This window comes from Hyla sarda, unplaced genomic scaffold (genome assembly GCF_029499605.1).
Source record: "Hyla sarda isolate aHylSar1 unplaced genomic scaffold, aHylSar1.hap1 scaffold_80, whole genome shotgun sequence".
In the NCBI taxonomy this organism is placed as follows: domain Eukaryota; kingdom Metazoa; phylum Chordata; class Amphibia; order Anura; family Hylidae; genus Hyla; species Hyla sarda.
The window spans coordinates 688,964-707,390 of record NW_026610825.1 but is presented as its reverse complement, the minus strand read 5'-3'; the positions used below and the strand labels follow the sequence as shown (position 1 = coordinate 707,390).

General features: G+C 43.7%; 1 protein-coding gene across 1 annotated transcript; it reads right to left on the bottom strand.

The window, feature by feature from the left end:
• Positions 1-10,898: 10,898 nt before the first annotated feature.
• On the bottom strand, positions 10,899-18,065 carry LOC130346715 (uncharacterized). Its single transcript, XM_056554577.1, has 2 exons — positions 17,863-18,065; positions 10,899-17,681 (listed from the first exon to the last, which is right to left on the bottom strand). Exon 2 carries the CDS (start codon positions 17,347-17,349, stop codon positions 11,377-11,379), a length of 5,973 nt encoding a protein of 1,990 aa, XP_056410552.1. The 5' UTR covers positions 17,350-17,681; positions 17,863-18,065; the 3' UTR covers positions 10,899-11,376.
• Positions 18,066-18,427: the final 362 nt, after the last annotated feature.

The window sequence follows — 18,427 nt, the reverse complement described above, 5'->3', positions numbered from 1 at the left end:
AGGACAGCAAGTACCCCTTCCAAAGACCTGCACTACTCCGCTCCACTGCCTCCCTGACACTAAGGACAGCACTTAAGGTGCTTCGGCCTGGAACAGAGCAGTGCTGAGCCCCCGAAAGGAGCCGGGGTGCAAACTTCACCAGCCGATTAAACAGTATCTTGGCCAGAAGCTTCCTGTCCGTATTGAGAAGAGCTATGGGCCTCCAATTCTCAATCTGGCTAGGATCTTTACCCTTTGACAGAAGAATCAGGGCTGACCTCCTCATTGACTTCGGCAGAGTACCCGAGGAGAGACACTCATTGAATACCTCAGTCAAGAGGGGAGCTAAAGACTCCTTAAAGGTCCTGTACTACTCGGATGTTAAGCCATCCGGACCTGGCGACTTCTTGGGGGCGAGCCCCTCGATCGCCAGTCTCACTTCCTCTTCCCTGATTTCTTCTGCCAAAACATCAAGAGAGGGGTCTACCCCTGGCTCAGGAATGGTTTCAGCCAGGAAAACCGACATCCTGTCTCGATCTAGATCCTTCCTCCCCAAGAGGTGCGAGTAGAAGGATCTGACGACCTCCAAGATCCCTGATCTGGACCGATTCATAGATCCTGTACTATCAATCAGTCCTGAAATGACTTTACTACTCACTGACATCTTACAGTTTTTGTAAGGGTCGGGCGAGCGGTACTTCCCATAATCCCTCTCAAAAACCAAAGATGCGTGCCTATCGTACTGACAGCTCATCAGCAAGGACTTCACTCTGGAGATATCCTCTCGGCTACCTCCAGTCGAGACGAGAAGCTCGAGTTTCCTCCTTAGACCCTGATACAAGCGATACCTGTTCAGGGACCTGAGGCTCGAGAGCTGGCGGAAGAACCCCGCAACCCGCTTCTTGAATATCTCCCACCACTCTGACTTTCTACTACATAGGTCCAGTAAAGGTACCTGACTCTGAAGAAAATCCTCAAAGGACTGTCTTATCTCCGCTTCCTCCAGGAGGGACGAATTCAGCTTCCAATAACCTTTTCCCATCCGGGGGGTCTCTGAAACATTCAGGGAAAACAAAATCATATAGTGATCGGAGAACTCCATCTCAACCAAGGACACTGCAGAAGAGACGGCTTCCTCCTTTAAATAAAACCTATCTATCCTAGACCTGCGACTACCTTGATGATAGGTGAAACCCACGTGGCCCGAGGGGCTCCGGATGTGGGCGTCCTCTAGACGAGCTTCTCTAGTTATGCTAATCAGTGCCACACTATCACAAGTCAGCGGACCATTGGAGCCTCTCCGATCTTGGGACCTCGTGACATTATTGAAGTCCCCTCCAAAGATCACTTGCCGACTCGTAAAAAGAAAGGGCTTAATCCTCATAAAGAGATCTTTACGGCCCCGCTTAGTTTGCGGGGCATAGATGTTAATGAGCCGAAGCTCTTGTCCCTTCATGAAGACATCTAAGATCAGGCACCTCCCCATTTCTAATTCAATAACCCGTCGGCATTCAACAGGAGCGGTAAAAAGGACCGCCACCCCACTATACGGCTAAGCCGCAAGAGACCAGTGGGAGGAACCGCGCCTCCACTCTCTTCTGGCTTTTACCAGGGAGGCTAGATCTGACAACCTGGTCTCCTGTAAAAAGAAAATGTCGGCTTCAACACGGCTGAGAAAATCAAAGGCTGCGAATCTAGCCGTATCTGACTTTATGCTGGCACAGTTAGATGCCAGCGTCAATGGGGTGAGTGCCGCCATACAGGGTGATTAAATTAGACGGCCACACCCTTTACTTTTTCTTTCCCTTCTTTTTAGCCCCCTCATCCCCCGAAGAAGATGAGAGGGCAGGACCACTCTTAGTTCTTTTTTTTTATTCAGTTTAGTCCATTTGATCCCCGTCTACGTCTGGCCCTGGTCTAGCCCTGCCCTCCAAGGAAGGAGCCTTAATAGGACAGGGCCCAGTTCCCCCCAAAGGCTCCTTCTCCCTAGGCACCCCGCCCTCACCTTCCCCCTCCAAGGAGGGGGAGGAGATGGTATCGAGGACGAGGTACCGGTTTGACAGGTCAATCAGAGGGGGGGGCAATCAGGCTTCCGTTTTGGACCTGGCCCGTAGTACAGGGAACAGAGGGCTCTGACCTCTTCTTTCTCCCTTTCCTTGTGCCCTTGTCTTTCTTTTTAGGCCTCTCTCCACTCTCCTCATCCACACTTTCATAGTGGGAGGAATCGGAAGTGTCGGCCATATTGCCCTCCTCTTTGCGCAGCCTCCTGACCCCCTCATCCAGCACGTCCTCCTCCAGGGCTTCAGTGGTTACAGGGCCAGCTTCAGGAGCAGGGGCCGGAGCTACCCCTGCCACCTGGGCACTCTCCAGCTCCCTACTCCTCCTCCGATTTTCCTCCCACCTTAGTTTGGCGGGGCCCTTTTTCCTCCTCACTAGCCCTGTTGCGCCCCCCATCCCTGCTCATACCCTCCCCAGCCGAGGCAACTTCACAGCTCTCCTCAGCCGGAGCGGCCGCTGCATGGGCGAAGGCGCTAGGACAACGGCTGAAAGGGTGAAACCGGTCTCCATTCACCAGCTTTTCCCGGAAAAGACCGCTCCCATCCAGGATCTTGGCTCTCCTTTCCTCCAGCTTTTCTATCTCAGCCTTCAGGGCTGTGATTTTTTTCCTCAGCTTTGGCTTGTTCCTCCTGGACCCAGATTTTGCCAGATTCTGAGTCCTGCGCAGGTCTTCTCTGGCAAACCTTAGCTCCTTACCACACCGCTCAAACTCTGAAAAGCGTGCTGTCATGCGGGAACAGAAGGTCTCACTGGATTCCTTGGGCCCTCTTCCTGCCCACATATCAATGGTCTTCCTCCTCGCCTTCTTTCCACCAGATCTCTGGCTGGCAACCGTTGCCGGAGGAGCAGAGCCTGCATTGCTGCAGACTCTGCTAGATCTTCTTCCTCTGGCCGGAACATTGGCTGTTGCAGTTATCTCTCCACTCCCCGCCAGCCTGGAAGAACGAGAAGTGGAGGCCCGAGACTCCATGCAGGGAGGCTCTCCTGAGGAGCCTGCCACGCTCCTGGGAAAGGCTGATGGAACACCTGCTGCTTTGCCTCTGGAAGTCTGGAGGAGCTCAGAAAGGGACACACCCGCTCGCTGCACACACTGAACTTCTCTGGACTACAGGAAGTGCTCTCTGCTGACACCTCTGTCCATGTCGCAAACTGTCCAGAGCAGGATAGGTTTGCTATTGGGATTTGTTTCTGCTCTGGACAGATCCTGACATGGACATAGATGTCAGCAGAGAGCACTGTGGTCAGACAGAAAAGAACTACTCAACTTCCTCTGATAAGTACAGCTGATAAGTACTGTTTTTCTTAATAGAAGTAACTTACAAATCTCAGTAAATATGGAGAGGCTCTTGTCTAGCTATTCACCAATGAAGACCCGAGCTGCCCAACTGACACCTATACCCACGGTGTCTGAAAATTAGGGAATTAATACAAAAATATGGGGCTCAGGTTCATGGATATTTAACCAATAAACAGTTTATTAAATGTAAATTATACACAATTATATAATATGACCTGCGACTCACAGGGCCCTTGTGAGTCGTCTGGGTCACCTATTAATCAATAAAACACTATTCATATCATTGGAAATGTAAAAAATATATAAAAAATATTAGACTGATATAACATATGACTATACACCTAATAGAACTAGTCCAAGTATTCCAAATAACAAGTTCTGTAACTGTCTCTTAGGGAAAAAAAAAAATACTCAGCTGGTACGCTTAACAAGCAGACTTGAGGATAGTACTCCATTAGTATCCTCAGAGGTTATATGCAATGCAGTACGTTCAGTTGCAATGTTGCTCACCAATCCTAGGATGTTGAATATAGGTGAGGAAAATGTACCTTCCTGTAATGCTGGTCTTAATCCTCTGTGCCGCCTCTCCTTGCAGGAGCGAGCGTTGCTGGAGACTCGGCCGTCTCACAGAATCGCAGTGCTGGGTACAGTGGGCTCCGGCTCATGGACTGCAGTGCTTCAGTAGTAAAGGAAGCTGGTACGCTCAGCAGCATCCTCGTGTATGTTACGTACGCCTGCCAGTGCTTTGTTACCTAAGGGATATTTGCCTGTCAATCAAAGTCAATGAGTGCCAAATAGGGCACAATGGGGTACTGGTGGTGGTCACAGATATCAGTATATCATAGGCTGGACGCGTTTTAGGACCCTCCTAGGTCCTTTCCTCAGCAGCTTGATAAAAATGCATGTAGGGGTCAGTTACTTGTCAGTATAAATAGTGTAAATCACTGACATCACAACTGATGGTTAATAGAAAATAGGTGATACTCCGTTTGCAGGGAATATGAAAATAAAAAAAAAAAAGTGTAAAGTTGTGTACAAGGAAAATAAAATTTGGACTATCATGTAAAACAGGATGATCTTATTGGATTTGGCGCTAATAAAAACATTGGTGCTCTAAAACAAAATATACATAATGTAAAATGTAGTCAAATAAAACTGTATATGAATGAAATGTTGGTTCGGCACATGCTATCAATATATATAGTACACTATACCGCTATACATGATGATATCGGATGGGATGATACTGAATTGAAATAACGATAAAACCAGAAAAAATCTAAATTCATAATAATAATCCTATATTTCTTCCGAGCACAAATATTTGTTTTCTAGAATGAATAAATATATACTGTAAAAATGGGAATTATAACATAAATATTATAACCCAGGCTGGTCTCTCTCTGAGTTTATCATTCCCAATTTTTATAGTATATATTTATTCATTCTAGAAAACAAATATTTCTGCTCGGAAGAATTATAGGATTATTATTATAAATTTATATTTTTTATGATTTTATCAATATTACAATTCAGTATCATCCCATCCGATATTATCATTATGTATAGCAGTATAGTGTACTATACATATTGATACATAGCATGTGCCGAACCAACATTTCATTCATATATAGTTTTATTTGACTACATTTTACATTATGTTTATTTTGTTTTAGATACCAATGTTTTTTTCAAACCCAATAAGATCATCTTATTTTACATGATAGTCCAATGTTCTTTTTTTTTTAACCTTGTACACAACCTTTATATATATATTTTTATTTTTTTTATACACAACTTTACATATTCCCTGCAAACAGTATCACCTATTTTCTATTAGCCATCAGTTGTGATGTCAGTCATTTAGGGGAGGGATTTACACTATATATACACTGACAAGTAACTGACCCCTACATGCCTTTTTATCATGCTGCTGAGGAAAGGACCTATGGGGGTCCTGAAACACGTCCAGCCTAGGATATATACTGATATCAGTGACCACTACCAGTACCCGATTGTGCCCTATTTGGCACTCATTGACTTTGTTACCTAAGGGACATTTGCCTGTCAATCAAAGCAACGGCAGGCGCACGTAGCATACACGAGGATGCCGCCGAGCGTACCAGCTTCCTTTACTACTGATGCGCTGCAGTCCACGAGCCGGAGCCCACTGTACTCAGCACTGCGATCCTGTTAAACGGCCGAGTCTCCAGCAACGCTCGCTCCTGCAAGGAGAGGCAGCACAAAGGATTAAGACCAGCATTACAGGAAGGTACATTTTCCTCACCTATATCCAACATCCTAGGATTGGTGAGCAACATTGCAACTGAACGTACTGCATTGCATATAACCCCTGAGGATACTAATGGAGTACTATCCTCAAGTCTCCTTGTTAATCATACCAGCCGAGTATTTTTTGCACTAAGAGACAGTTACAGAACTTGTTATTTGGAATACTTGGGCTAGTTCTATTAGGTGTATGGTCACATGTTATATCAGTCTATTATCTTTTCTATATTTTTTACATTTCCAATTATATGAATAGTATTTTATTGATTAAGAGGTGACCCAGATGACTCACAAGGGCCCTGTGAGTCGCAGGTCATATTATATAATTGTGTATAATTTACTTTTAATAAACTGTATATTGCTTAAATATCCGTGACCCTGAGCCCCATATTTTTGTATTAATAACTTACAAATCTGTTTAACTTTCTGGAGCCAGCTGATATTAAAAAAAATATATGTTTTCCACTGGAGACCCCTTTGAACCCACCTATATGCTGCCTCCTGATTGGTCTGGAAGCTGTATGTCATATAAAAGCAGGCAATGATTGGATCTTACTGCTAGCTGGAAGGTATGCTGTTCTACCCCGACGTCATCTTAGTGTACCCAGTACCCTTCCGTTACTATTACCGCCATTGACAGGCTGGCTTGAACCGAGCCTGGCAAAGTTCAGTGGGACAGTAATCCCAATCTTTGAGCAAAACTGGGCTTGCTCATCTCTAATAATAATAATAATAATAATAATAATATAAACCTGGTAAAAGGACACTTGTGGAATATATGAGCCCCATAGCAACCTATTACTACTGTTGTCAGATGTAGGGCAAAAACCTGATATAAATATAGCAAAAGCTGTCAATTTCACACATGCACAGCTCCAGCTGAAATAAATGAAGACCTTGCTTGGTCCAGCAGGGGGCAATAACATCATACAGTTGCATGTAGTTTTATTTAATAAAATACCGTCTATGTACGCTTTGCTGTGAGCGTCTGGCTTGTGACTAAGTAAGTGGATCCTGTGGCATATCATAATTGTAAATAGATACAATTTATGTATGTACCATACAGGGTAAAACATGGACCTTCAGCTTGGCTTTGTACGTTTCAATAGGTTTAATGTGCAAAAAGTCATTCACAAAATAACACTGTAAAATGTCATTCTGACTAGGTGCTACTGTCTTTGCCATCCTGCCACTTAGTAATAATAGTCATTATTAAGCTCCAGCTGACACAAAGCTGCTGTGCACAATTTTTGCTGACATGACCCGACATTGCACGGTAAGAATATACTGTACTTTCTGAAGGCATCTGATGGATGGAAACGCAATGTGCCAAGAACCACATACTAGATAAAAATTCTGAGCTCCCTATTTTTTTTCCCTTTTTGCTCTCAGGCAGCGCTCAATGGCTATTACATAATATACATTACATAAGATACATAATTACATAATACATATACATAATTACATAATATATTACAAAACAACTTCTTCTGCACACAGTCCTGCCTTAGATGTTGTGGAACTTTTTTGAAAACATAACGTTAGTAAACAAACAACAAAGTGCTAATTATTTTTACATCTTTTTAACTATATAATATAATGCACCACAATGGAGTGTAGGTTTCTTTGTGGTTTTTAACTTCCTACAATTTTTTTCCCATGGTATTTACTAAGGTTTCCCTACATTTTGCACTTTTCCATACATTTAGCTTTTTTTTACATATGCTCTGATCTGTCGGGTTTTCCTTAAAGGGGTATTCCAGGAAAAAACTTTTTTATATATATCAACTGGCTCCAGAAAGTTAAACAGATTTGTAAATTACTTCTATTAAAAAATCTTAATCCTATCAGTAGTTCTGAAGTTAAGGTTGTTCTTTTCTGTCTAAGTAATCTCTGATGAAACGTGTCTCGAGAACCGCCCAGTTTAGAAGCAAATTCCCATAGCAAACCTCTTCTAAACTGGGCGGTTCCCGAGACACGTGTCATCAGAGATTACTTAGACAGAAAAGAACAACCTAAACTTCAGAAGCTCATAAGTACTGAAAGGATTAAGATTTTTTAATAGAAGTAATTTACAAATCTGTTTAACTCTCTGGAGCCAGTTGATATATATATATATATATATATATATATATAAAAAAAAGCTTTTTCCTGGATATCCCCTTTAAATCCACCACATTTTCTGTGGAAACCTTAGCAAATATGTCAAAATGTCAGGAACACGCCCCTTTTTGGTGGCCACGTCCCCTTTTCCCAACAATCACACCCCCTTTTCGGGTCTTCATAGTAAAATGGAGAGTTTGTCAGGTTTATTTTTTTTTATTCTGGCACAAATTCTGGTGCACAACCCGACAAAATTTGTTGGGTTTGCAATAGTAAATGAGGGCCAATGTTTTTAACAATCTGACAAAAAACAAAAAACCCTCTGTATACCTCAAGACCTATGGAAATACAGTAAGGCAGTGTTTCTTAACCAAGGTGCCTCCGACTGTTGCAAACCTACAATTCCCAGCATGCCTGGACAGCCTGATAAGGCCTTGTTCACACATAGGGTTTTTTTTTCACAAGACTCTGCATCAGAATTTATATGAAGATTGTGTGGAGTCTGTCCTAAAGTGGATTTGAAATTTGTGTCACAGAAAAAATAAAAAAAAATTAACTTCCTGGAGTAATCTGTGCAGATTGTTCATCAGGTAGGTGTGAAACAGGTAGCTGAGGCTTACTCACTTCCAAAACCTTGGCCAAATCTATAACATATAAACTGCAAACTGGTGTGCTGATCCAAAGGTATGCCTCCAAATTCTAATGTAGGTTCTACAGCAGACTTTCGAATGTACCTTAACCTCTTAAGGACCCAGCCATTTTACACCTTAGGACCCGGCCATTTTTTGCACATCTGACCTTTGTCACTTTAAACATTAATAACGCTGGAATGCTTTTAGTTATCAATCTGATCCCGAGATTGTTTTTTTGTGACATATTCTACTTTAACATAGTGGTAAAAAAAAATTGTAACTTGCATCCTTTCTTGGTGAAAAATTTGAAAATTTTATGAAAAATTTGAAAATTTTGCATTTTTCTAACTTTGAAGCTCTCTGTTTGTAAGGAAAATGGATATTCAAAATATTTTAATTTTTTTTTCACATATACAATATGTCTACTTTATGTTTGCATCATAAAATTGACAAGTTTTTACTTTTGGAAGACACCAGAGGGCTTCAAAGTTCAGCAGCAATTTTCCAATTTTTCACAAAATTTCCAAACTCACTATTTTTCAGGGACCAGTTCAGGTTTGAAGTGGATTTGAAGGGTCTTCATCTTAGAAATACCCCACAAATGACCCCATTATAAAAACTGCACCCCCCAAAGTATACAAAATGATATTCGGTCAGCCTTTTAACCCTTTAGGTGTTTCACAGGAATAGCAGGAAAGTGAAGGAGAAAATTCACAATCTCCATTTTTTACACTCGCATGTTCTTGTAGACCCAATTTTTGAATTTTTATGAGGGGTAAAAGGAGAAAATGTATACTTATATTTGTAGCCCAATTTCTCTCGAGTAAGCACATAGCTCATATGTCTATGTAAAGTGTTCGGCGGGCGCAGTAGAGGGCTCAGAACCGAAGGAGTGACAAGGGAATTTTGGAGAGTACGTTTTTCTGAAATGTTTTTTGGGGGGCATGTTGCATTTAGGAAGCCCCTATGGTGCCAGGACAGCAAAAAATACCCACATGCCATACCATTTTGGAAACAAGACCCCTTGAGAAACGTAACAAGGAAAAAAGTGAGCCTTAATACCCCACATGTGTTTCACGACTTTTGCATATGTAAAAAAATAAAATAAAATTTCACTAAAATGTGTGATTCCCCCCAAATTTCAAATTTTTGCAAGGGTTAATAGCAGAAAATACCCCCCAAAATTTGTAACCCCATCTCTTCTGAGTATGGAGGTACCCCATAAGTTGACCTGAAGTGCAGTACGAGCGAACTACAATGCTCAGAAGAGAAGGAGTCATATTTGGCTTTTTAAGAGCAAATTTTGCTCGGGGGCATGTCCCATATAGGAAGCCCCTATGGTGCCAGAACAGCAAAAAATACCCACATGGCATACCATTTTGGAAACTAGACCCCTTGAGGAACGTAACAAGGAATAAAGTGAGCCTTAATACCCCACACGGGTTTCACGACTTTTGCATACGTAACAAAAAAAATAAAAAATTTAATTAAAATGGGTGTTTCCCCCCAAATTTCACATTTTTGCAAGGGTTAATAGCAAAAAATACCCCCCAAAATTTGAAACCCCATCTCTTCTGAGTATGGAGGTACCCCATAAGTTGACCAGAAGTGCACTACGAGCGAACTACAATGCTCAGAAGAGAAGGAGTCATATTTGGCTTTTTGAGAGCAAATTTTGCTCGGGGGGCATGTCGCATTTAGGAAGCCCCTATGGTGCCAGGACAGCAAAAAATACCCACATGGCATACCATTTTGGAAAATAGACCCCTTGAGGAACGTAACAAGGGGTACAGTGAGCATTTACCCCCCACTGGTGTCTGTCAGATCTTTGGAACAGTGGGCTGTACAACATTTTTAATTTGCACAGCCCACTGTTCCAAAGATCCATCAGATACCAGTGGGGGGTAAATTCTCACTGCACCCCTCATTACATTCCATGAGGGGTGTAGTTTCCGAAATGGGGTCACATGTGGGGTTTAGTTTTTTTTGCGTTTGTCAAAACCGCTGTAACAATCAGCCACCCCTGTGCAAATCACCTCAAATGTACATGCGCACTCTCCCTTCTGGGCCTTGTTGCGCGCCCCCAAAGCAGTTTGCGCCCACATATGGGGTATCTCCGTAGTCGGGAGAAATTGCATTACAAATTTTGGGGGCTTTTTTCCCTTTTACCTCTTGTCAAAATGAAAAGTATAGGGCAACACCAGCATATTAGTGTAAAAAGTTTATTTTTTTACACTAACATGCTGGTGTAGATCCCAACTTCACATTTTCAAAAGGGGTGAAAGGAGAAAAAGCCCCACAAAATTTGTTAGGCAATTTCTCCCGAGTACGGCGATACCCCATATGTGACCCTAAACAGTTGCCTTGAAATACGACAGGGCTCCAAAGTGAGAGCGCCATGCGCATTTGAGGCCAGAATTAGGGATTGCATAGGGGTGGACATAGGGGTATTCTACGCCAGTTATAATGTCTCCGCTGTCTCGTGGACACAGCTTCACATCAAGTTTATACCGAATCTCAAGGAAAGACACGCTGGTTTGCTTAACTGATGTAATCTTTACTGAGATATAATGAAAGTGCGGTAAAACTGTAAAACAAACATATGAAAGACAAATGTAAGCATGGCTATTCAAGTGCCTTACATTATGCATAGCTAATACATAGATAGGGTCTAACATGTGCTCACTTACTACACACTGAAAACACATTATCTATCTACAAATGCCTAGCATTTCTCTACACAGGCTAACTAACAATTCCGTACTCACAGGCTTTGGTATTATCAGATTTGCAGTCTGTATTAGCTTTAAGAAGTCCTGTGGATCTGGTCACTGTGGTGGCTGGAGCTGGAATGAATGAGACATGCCGGAGCTAGCCCTATGTTTTAGAGAGAAGGCCCGCCTCTAGGCTTCAAGAAAATGGAGGGTCTTAAAGGAACAGACCCTGCTGAGTGCCAAGCATGTAAAATACATTGCGAAGGCAGCACACTCCCCACCTGGCATACTTTTTGTTATGCCACTAACCCTTGGACAGGAGTAAAACTACTTCAGAAATTGGTCTTGCATACACTTTGGGAATGCCCTGTCTAACAATCCTAACTTCAACCTTTCTAACTCTAGCATCACTACTAGGATCAGTCCCCACAATGAGTCCAATAGGCCACTCGTTCCTGTGGGCCTGAGAGTCTTTCAGTAAAACAACGTCTCCAACTTGTAAATTGGGCTTGTCATCTTGCCATTTCTTGCGTGGCTGGAGTGTCACCAGGTATTCCTGTCTCCATCTCTTCCAGAAAATGTCCGCAAGACTTTGAACTTGTTTCCATTGCTTGGTGTACAAGTCCTTGAGGTCAAAGTCTCCTGTGGGGGCTGTCACTGGTTCCATCTTCTGAGTCAACAGCATTGCAGGTGTCAAGACTGCCGGCATCTCCGGATCTGTGGACACTGGAACCAAAGGTCTGGCGTTCATAATGGCCATGACTTCAGCCAATAGCGTAGTCAAAGCTTCATGTGTGAGGCGAGTAGACCCAACCTTCAGGAGCATGGCATCCAGAATGCGACGAGCTACTCCTATCATCCTCTCCCAGGCTCCTCCCATATGCGATGCGTGAGGAGGATTAAAAGTCCAAGTGCATCCTTGGTTTTGAAGATAGGAACCTGTTTCAGAGTCTGTAGAAATGATCTTCAACTCTTTGCAAGCCCCAATAAAGTTTGTGCCACGGTCTGAACGAATCAATTTTGCTGGTCCTCGGATAGAGAAGAATCTTCTCAAGGCATTGATGAAACTTGAAGTGGATAAAGATTCAATCACTTCAATGTGAACTGCTCTGGTACTCAGGCAGGAGAACAGAACAGCCCAACGTTTACTCTCGGCACTGCCTCCTCTGGTCTTGCGAGAAGAGATGTTCCAAGGGCCAAAAACGTCTAGACCTACGTGAGTGAATGGAGGATCTGAAGAAAGTCTGTCCGCAGGTAAGTTTGACATCTTCTGAACTTCAAGTTTCCCTCTAATCTTCTTGCAGGTCACGCATTTGCTGATCACACTGGAGACTAGTCTCTTACCTCCTATGATCCACAACCCTGCTGACCGTACCGCTCCTTCAGTGAAGTGTCGACCTTGATGTGCGACTTGCTCGTGATAATGTCTCACCAGAAGAAGAGCGATGTGATGATTTTTGGGTATGATGAAGGGATGTCTCTCTTGGATAGTTGTATCTGCTGCCGACAAGCGACCTCCAATTCTTAACACTCCATCTTCGTCGAGGATAGGGTTCAACTTCTTTAGCGTATTGTGTCGAGAAATCTCTTCCTTTTTCATAAGGCTTTGGATTTCTTCTTTAAAGACTTCCTGCTGGATGCATCTGATGATCGTGACCTTGGCTTGTTCAAGGTGGTCATTGCTATGCTGATCAGTATTGGTAGCTCTGCAGGAGGATCTGGCTAGACAGATAAGTTTTCCGATTGCACGGGTCAGCGACTTCCAGCTAGAAAACCTTTCAAATCTATGAGCGCCCAGACTGTCTCTTGTAACTATAGTCCTACAAACTGTCACTTGAGGTCTTACCTCTTTGTCTTGATCTGGTTCTATGAGCTGAAAGGTCTCTACCTGAGTATTTTCTTTGGTTTCTGGTTTACGAAGAAAGGATGGACCTACAAACCAGTTAGTTTGCTTGAGCGCAGCGGCTGGCACTAGTCTTGTCCCATGATCAGCGGGGTTCTTGTCAGTGCTGATGTAATGCCACTGTTCTGGACTTGTAGACTTTCTGATACGTGTCACTCTGTTGGCCACGTATGTATAAAATCTTCTTGAAGCATTGTGAATATATCCTAACACAATCTTGCTGTCTGTATAAAAGTTCATTGCATGGATCTCGATGTCCAGTTCTGTTGTAATCATGTCTGCCATTTCTACAGCTAAGACAGCAGCACAAAGTTCTAGACGTGGGACAGTGTGAGCCGGTCTGGGAGCCAGCTTAGATTTTCCCATGAGGAACCCGACATGGCTTTGTCCCTCAGTGTCTATTACCCTAAGGTAGGCGACAGATGCGATAGCCATAGTGGAGGCGTCAGAGAATATGCATATTTCTCTTCTCTTTGTAGCAGACAAGGAAACAGATACGTATGGTCTAGGGATGTTGAGTTGTTCAAGCTCTAACAATGAGTCTTTCCACAACTTCCACTGCATTTCCTTCTCTTCAGGTAGAGGTATGTCCCAGTCACTTTGTTCTTGCTCAGTAGTGATCTGTCTCAAAAGAGCTTTGCCTTGCATGATGATGGGTGCTACGAACCCCAGGGGGTCGTAAAGACTGTTGACTGTAGATAGGACACCTCTTTTTGTGAATGGCTTCTCTTCTCTGGAGACCCTGAAGGTGAAACTGTCAGTCTTCAGGTCCCAACTAATCCCAAGACTTCTTTGCAAGGGTGGTGATTCTGTTCCTAGATCCAAGTCTTTGAGGTCTTTAGCACGGTCTTCCATTGGAAATGCTTCCATGACTCTGTTGCTGTTGGAAGCTACCTTGTTCAGTCTTATGTTGGATTCTGCCAACATTTCTCTTGTACTTTTCAGGACGTTGATAGCTTCTTCGTTGCTGGAGAAAGAAGCAAGTCCATCATCTACGTAGAAGTTCTTCATGACGAACTGTGTGGCTTCTTGACCATGTCTTTCACCTTGTTGTGCTGCTCGTCTCAGGTTGTAGATAGCTACAGCTGGAGAAGGGCTGTTTCCAAACACATGTACCTTCATCCTGTACTCTGTGATTTCTTTGTTAAAGTCATTGTCTGCATACCACAGGAACCTTAAGTAGTCTCTGTGATCTTCACGAACAAGGAAACAGTAGAACATCTGTTGTACGTCTGCTGTCACTGCTACGAGTTCTTTTCTGAACCTGATGAGTACTCCAAGGAGTGTATTGTTCAGGTCAGGTCCGCTGAGAAGGACATCATTTAGTGAGAGGCCTTTGTGCTTCGCACTAGAGTCAAATACTACCCGTATCTGGCCTGGTTTCTGAGGATGGTACACCCCAAATATTGGTAAGTACCAGTGTTCTTGGTTCTCTTGTAGTGGTGGTGCCTTTTCAGCTTGATCGTTATCAAAGATCTTCTGCATGAAGGCTTGGAAGTGTTTCTTCATATTTGGCTTTCTTTGTAGCATGTGCTGCAACGAGGTGAAGCGTTTCTCTGCTTGTACCTTGTTGTCAGGAAGGCGATGGCGTGGTGACCGGAAGGGTAGAGGGGCTACCCAGCTGCCTGATTTGTCTCTGAAGACTTCCCTGTCCATAATCTCAAGGAAGAGAGTATCTTCCACCGAGGGTGCTAGCTTGTCGTCATCTCGTGTTCTTTCAAACACCTTACAGCCCAGTTCATCTGTATCTCCAGTTGAGGCTAAGTCTTCCATGCACCTCTGGATACTCCGATGATGTGTTGGGTTAACAAGTCTCTCTTTAATGTGTAGACTGTTGGTACATGGGCAAAGACAAGATGTACGACCATTCTGTAACAGATGTGTTCTGTAGACATTCACCTTTTCTGGTTTGTGGAGTCCGTCTAGACATACTTCTCCAACGATGACCCATCCGAGATCAAGGCGTTGTGCAAATGGTGCATTGTGTGGCCCATTGTACTGTTCTCTGACTTTGTGCACTCTGAGGATATCTCTCCCAAGTAGAAGGATGATTGCAGCATCTGGATCTAGTGCTGGTATCTGGTCTGATATTCGCACCAGATGGGGGTGATGACGAGCAACTTCAGGTGTGGGGATCTCTGACCTGTCGTCTGGTATCTCATCACATTCTATGAGGGTAGGAAGAGTCACCTTTGTCTTTCCATCTAATGACTCAATGATGTAGTTGCTTGCTCTTCTCCCTGTTGTCTCTACAACTCCAGAACAAGTCTTCAGGGTGTATGGAGTTGGACTTCCTTTGTCACCGAAGAGGTCAAAGAACTCTGTTTTTGCCAGAGATCTGTTACTCTGTTCATCCAAGACTGTGTACATCTTGATTGCTTTTTCTCTGAAGCCTGCAGGATACACCTTGACTAAGCATATTTTGGAACATGATCTGGGGCGGCCCTGCTCTGTACAGATCTCAGTACACTTTGAGGTTACTGCTGGCGTTGTACTCTCGCCTTGCTCCCCACCATGATCTTCTTGAGTTGCTGGAACTTCTTGTTTCCATGGTGGTGGTCCTGGGTGTAGTGCTGACAGGTGTTTGTCACTGTTGCACTCTGTGCATTTTATTGTTTTTGTACAGTCTTTTGCAAGATGCTGAATTGAAGAGCAACATCTGAAACAAATGTGATTGTCTTTAAGGTAAGCTTTGCGCTCTTCTAATGTCTTACTTCTGAAACTGCGACATTTTCTTAGTGGATGAGGCTTGTTGTGGATTAGACATATTTTGTCTGGCTCCTCAACTTTCTTACTTGCGCTGTCTTCCTGATTGACTGCAGACTCAGGCGAGACTTCTGTCTTCCGTACAGAAACTGTTGCTCTGCGTTCTTTGTAAGGCGTTGGATGTTTTTGCTCTACCTTTGGGGAGCTTGCAGTTCTCTTGTTCAGGAAAGCAAAGCTTGGATCATTGCGTGTTTCAGCTTGGTCTACGATGAATTCAGCAAGGAAGGCGAATGGTGGAAATGCGACTCGATGATCTTTCTTGTATCTTGATGCTTGAGTGACCCACCTTTCTTGCAAGTTGAAAGGAAGTTTCTCGATTATGGGATCAACTCCACGTGCTGTATCTAAGTATGAGAGACCTGGCAGATATCCACTAGACTTAGCGGCTTCTATTTCTAAGAGTAGGTCCCCAAACCCTCTCAGCTTTTGATTGTCTTTGTTTGTCATTCTTGGATAATTTTCTATCCTCTTCAGAAGAGCATCTTCAATCACTTCAGGTGACCCATAGCAGTGTTCTAGTCTCCTCCACACCATTGCAAGTCCTGCTGTTGCGTCATGAACATGTACTGATCTGATTCTTTGGGCTTGCTCAGTGGACTCTGGTCCTAGCCATTTGACGAGCAGATCAAGCTTTTCTCTGTCTGTCAGATCTAAATCTTGAGTACCGCTTAGGAAAGATGACTTCCAGGCCCAGTAGTTTTCTGGACGGTCGTCGAATTTCATGAGACCAGCGCTCACTATCTCACGGCGCATCAGGAATCTTGCTACCTCTGTAGCTCTTGCTGCATCTGGTGAATACTTCCTGGGTGTAAACTCAGGGTATGGCTGCGGCTGGTAAGGCTGATGAGGTACTTGACTAAGTCTGCTTTCTTCTCCTCTGTTGTAAGTCTTTCTGCTATAATCCAGACTTGTATTTGCTTGAGGAGGGAGTACATCAGCATCCGTTTGCACTCTTGTCAGGTTGGCAGATTGGTCTCTGAGGATGTGACCACTTGACTTCCTACCCTGAGGTTCTGATTCAGTCTTGCAGTGTTGCGTATAATCAAAGTTGCTTATTGCTGGTGGAGTCAATGATGGCCTTGATGTGTCATTGAACTGCTGGTCAGTGTACATGGTTGCTTGTGACTGTATGTACTCACGGGTACGTTGGCTTGCGCTGAGGGGTGACATCTGGGTTTCTATGTCAGCGAACTGAGCTTCGGCAGCCCTTGTGAGAACTTCTGCCTCGGCTAAGGCTGCTGCAGCGTTTTTCTGCTGTTGCAGTAAGTGTAAAGATGCTTGCACTTCAGCTTTTCTTCTAAGTGCTTCAGCTTGTTCTTTCATCAATTCAGCTTCCTGCTTTGCATAGGACGCCATTGCACAAGCTGCCTCTGCTTTCGCTCTTGCCTTAGTTGCTATGGCGCTAGCGGATGACAGGCTGGTGGTGCTTGAGTGTCTAGAACTATGGCGTTTAAATCTTGATGCATCGGCGCTAACCGAAGTTAGATTTGTTTGACTGGACGCTCTAGACAATGTTGTGCACCTAGATCTACTTCTTTGCAAGGTGTCTTCCTCTTTATAGGAGCATTGAGGGTTAACTGTTAGAGTGCTGTTCTCTGGGTTCTGCATCTTGATTTAGCTGGCAGCGTAGATAATGATGACTGGACACAGCACAGCGGTGTTATAGCACGTGAGAGAATTAGTTTCACTTTCTAGTGCTTCGCGCCCTTACTCCGACACAGACTGCAGGGCACAGGATTTATGAGTCTTTTTTACTGTTGCGGACGATTCAAAGCTGATTAACTGCTTCTGATAACGTTTTAAAAGCCTTTTTACTATAATGTCTCCGCTGTCTCGTGGACACAGCTTCACATCAAGTTTATACCGAATCTCAAGGAAAGACACGCTGGTTTGCTTAACTGATGTAATCTTTACTGAGATATAATGAAAGTGCGGTAAAACTGTAAAACAAACATATGAAAGACAAATGTAAGCATGGCTATTCAAGTGCCTTACATTATGCATAGCTAATACATAGATAGGGTCTAACATGTGCTCACTTACTACACACTGAAAACACATTATCTATCTACAAATGCCTAGCATTTCTCTACACAGGCTAACTAACAATTCCGTACTCACAGGCTTTGGTATTATCAGATTTGCAGTCTGTATTAGCTTTAAGAAGTCCTGTGGATCTGGTCACTGTGGTGGCTGGAGCTGGAATGAATGAGACATGCCGGAGCTAGCCCTATGTTTTAGAGAGAAGGCCCGCCTCTAGGCTTCAAGAAAATGGAGGGTCTTAAAGGAACAGACCCTGCTGAGTGCCAAGCATGTAAAATACATTGCGAAGGCAGCACACCAGTGATTCCCAAACAGGGTGCCTCCAGCTGTTGCAAAACTCCCAGCATGCTTGGACAGTCAACGGCTGTCCAGCAATACTGGGAGCTGTTGTTTTGCAACAGCTGGAGGCTCCATTTTGGAAACAATGGCGTACCAGACGTTTTTCCTTTTTATTGGGGAGGGGGGCTGTGTAGGGGTATGTGTATATGTAGTGTTTTTTACTTTTTATTTTATTTTGTGTTAGTGTAGTGTAGTGTTTTTAGGGTACAGTCACATGGGCGGGGGGTTACAGCGAGTTTGAGCTGCCGCGCAAAATTTGCTGCATCGCAAACTTGCAGCCTGATACTCACTGTAAGCCCCTGCC

What these genes read in the sequence shown, in the direction of transcription:
- LOC130346715 (XM_056554577.1), bottom strand. Translation starts at nt 17,349, where the DNA reads ATGCAGAACCCAGAGAACAGCACTCTAACAGTTAACCCTCAATGCTCC.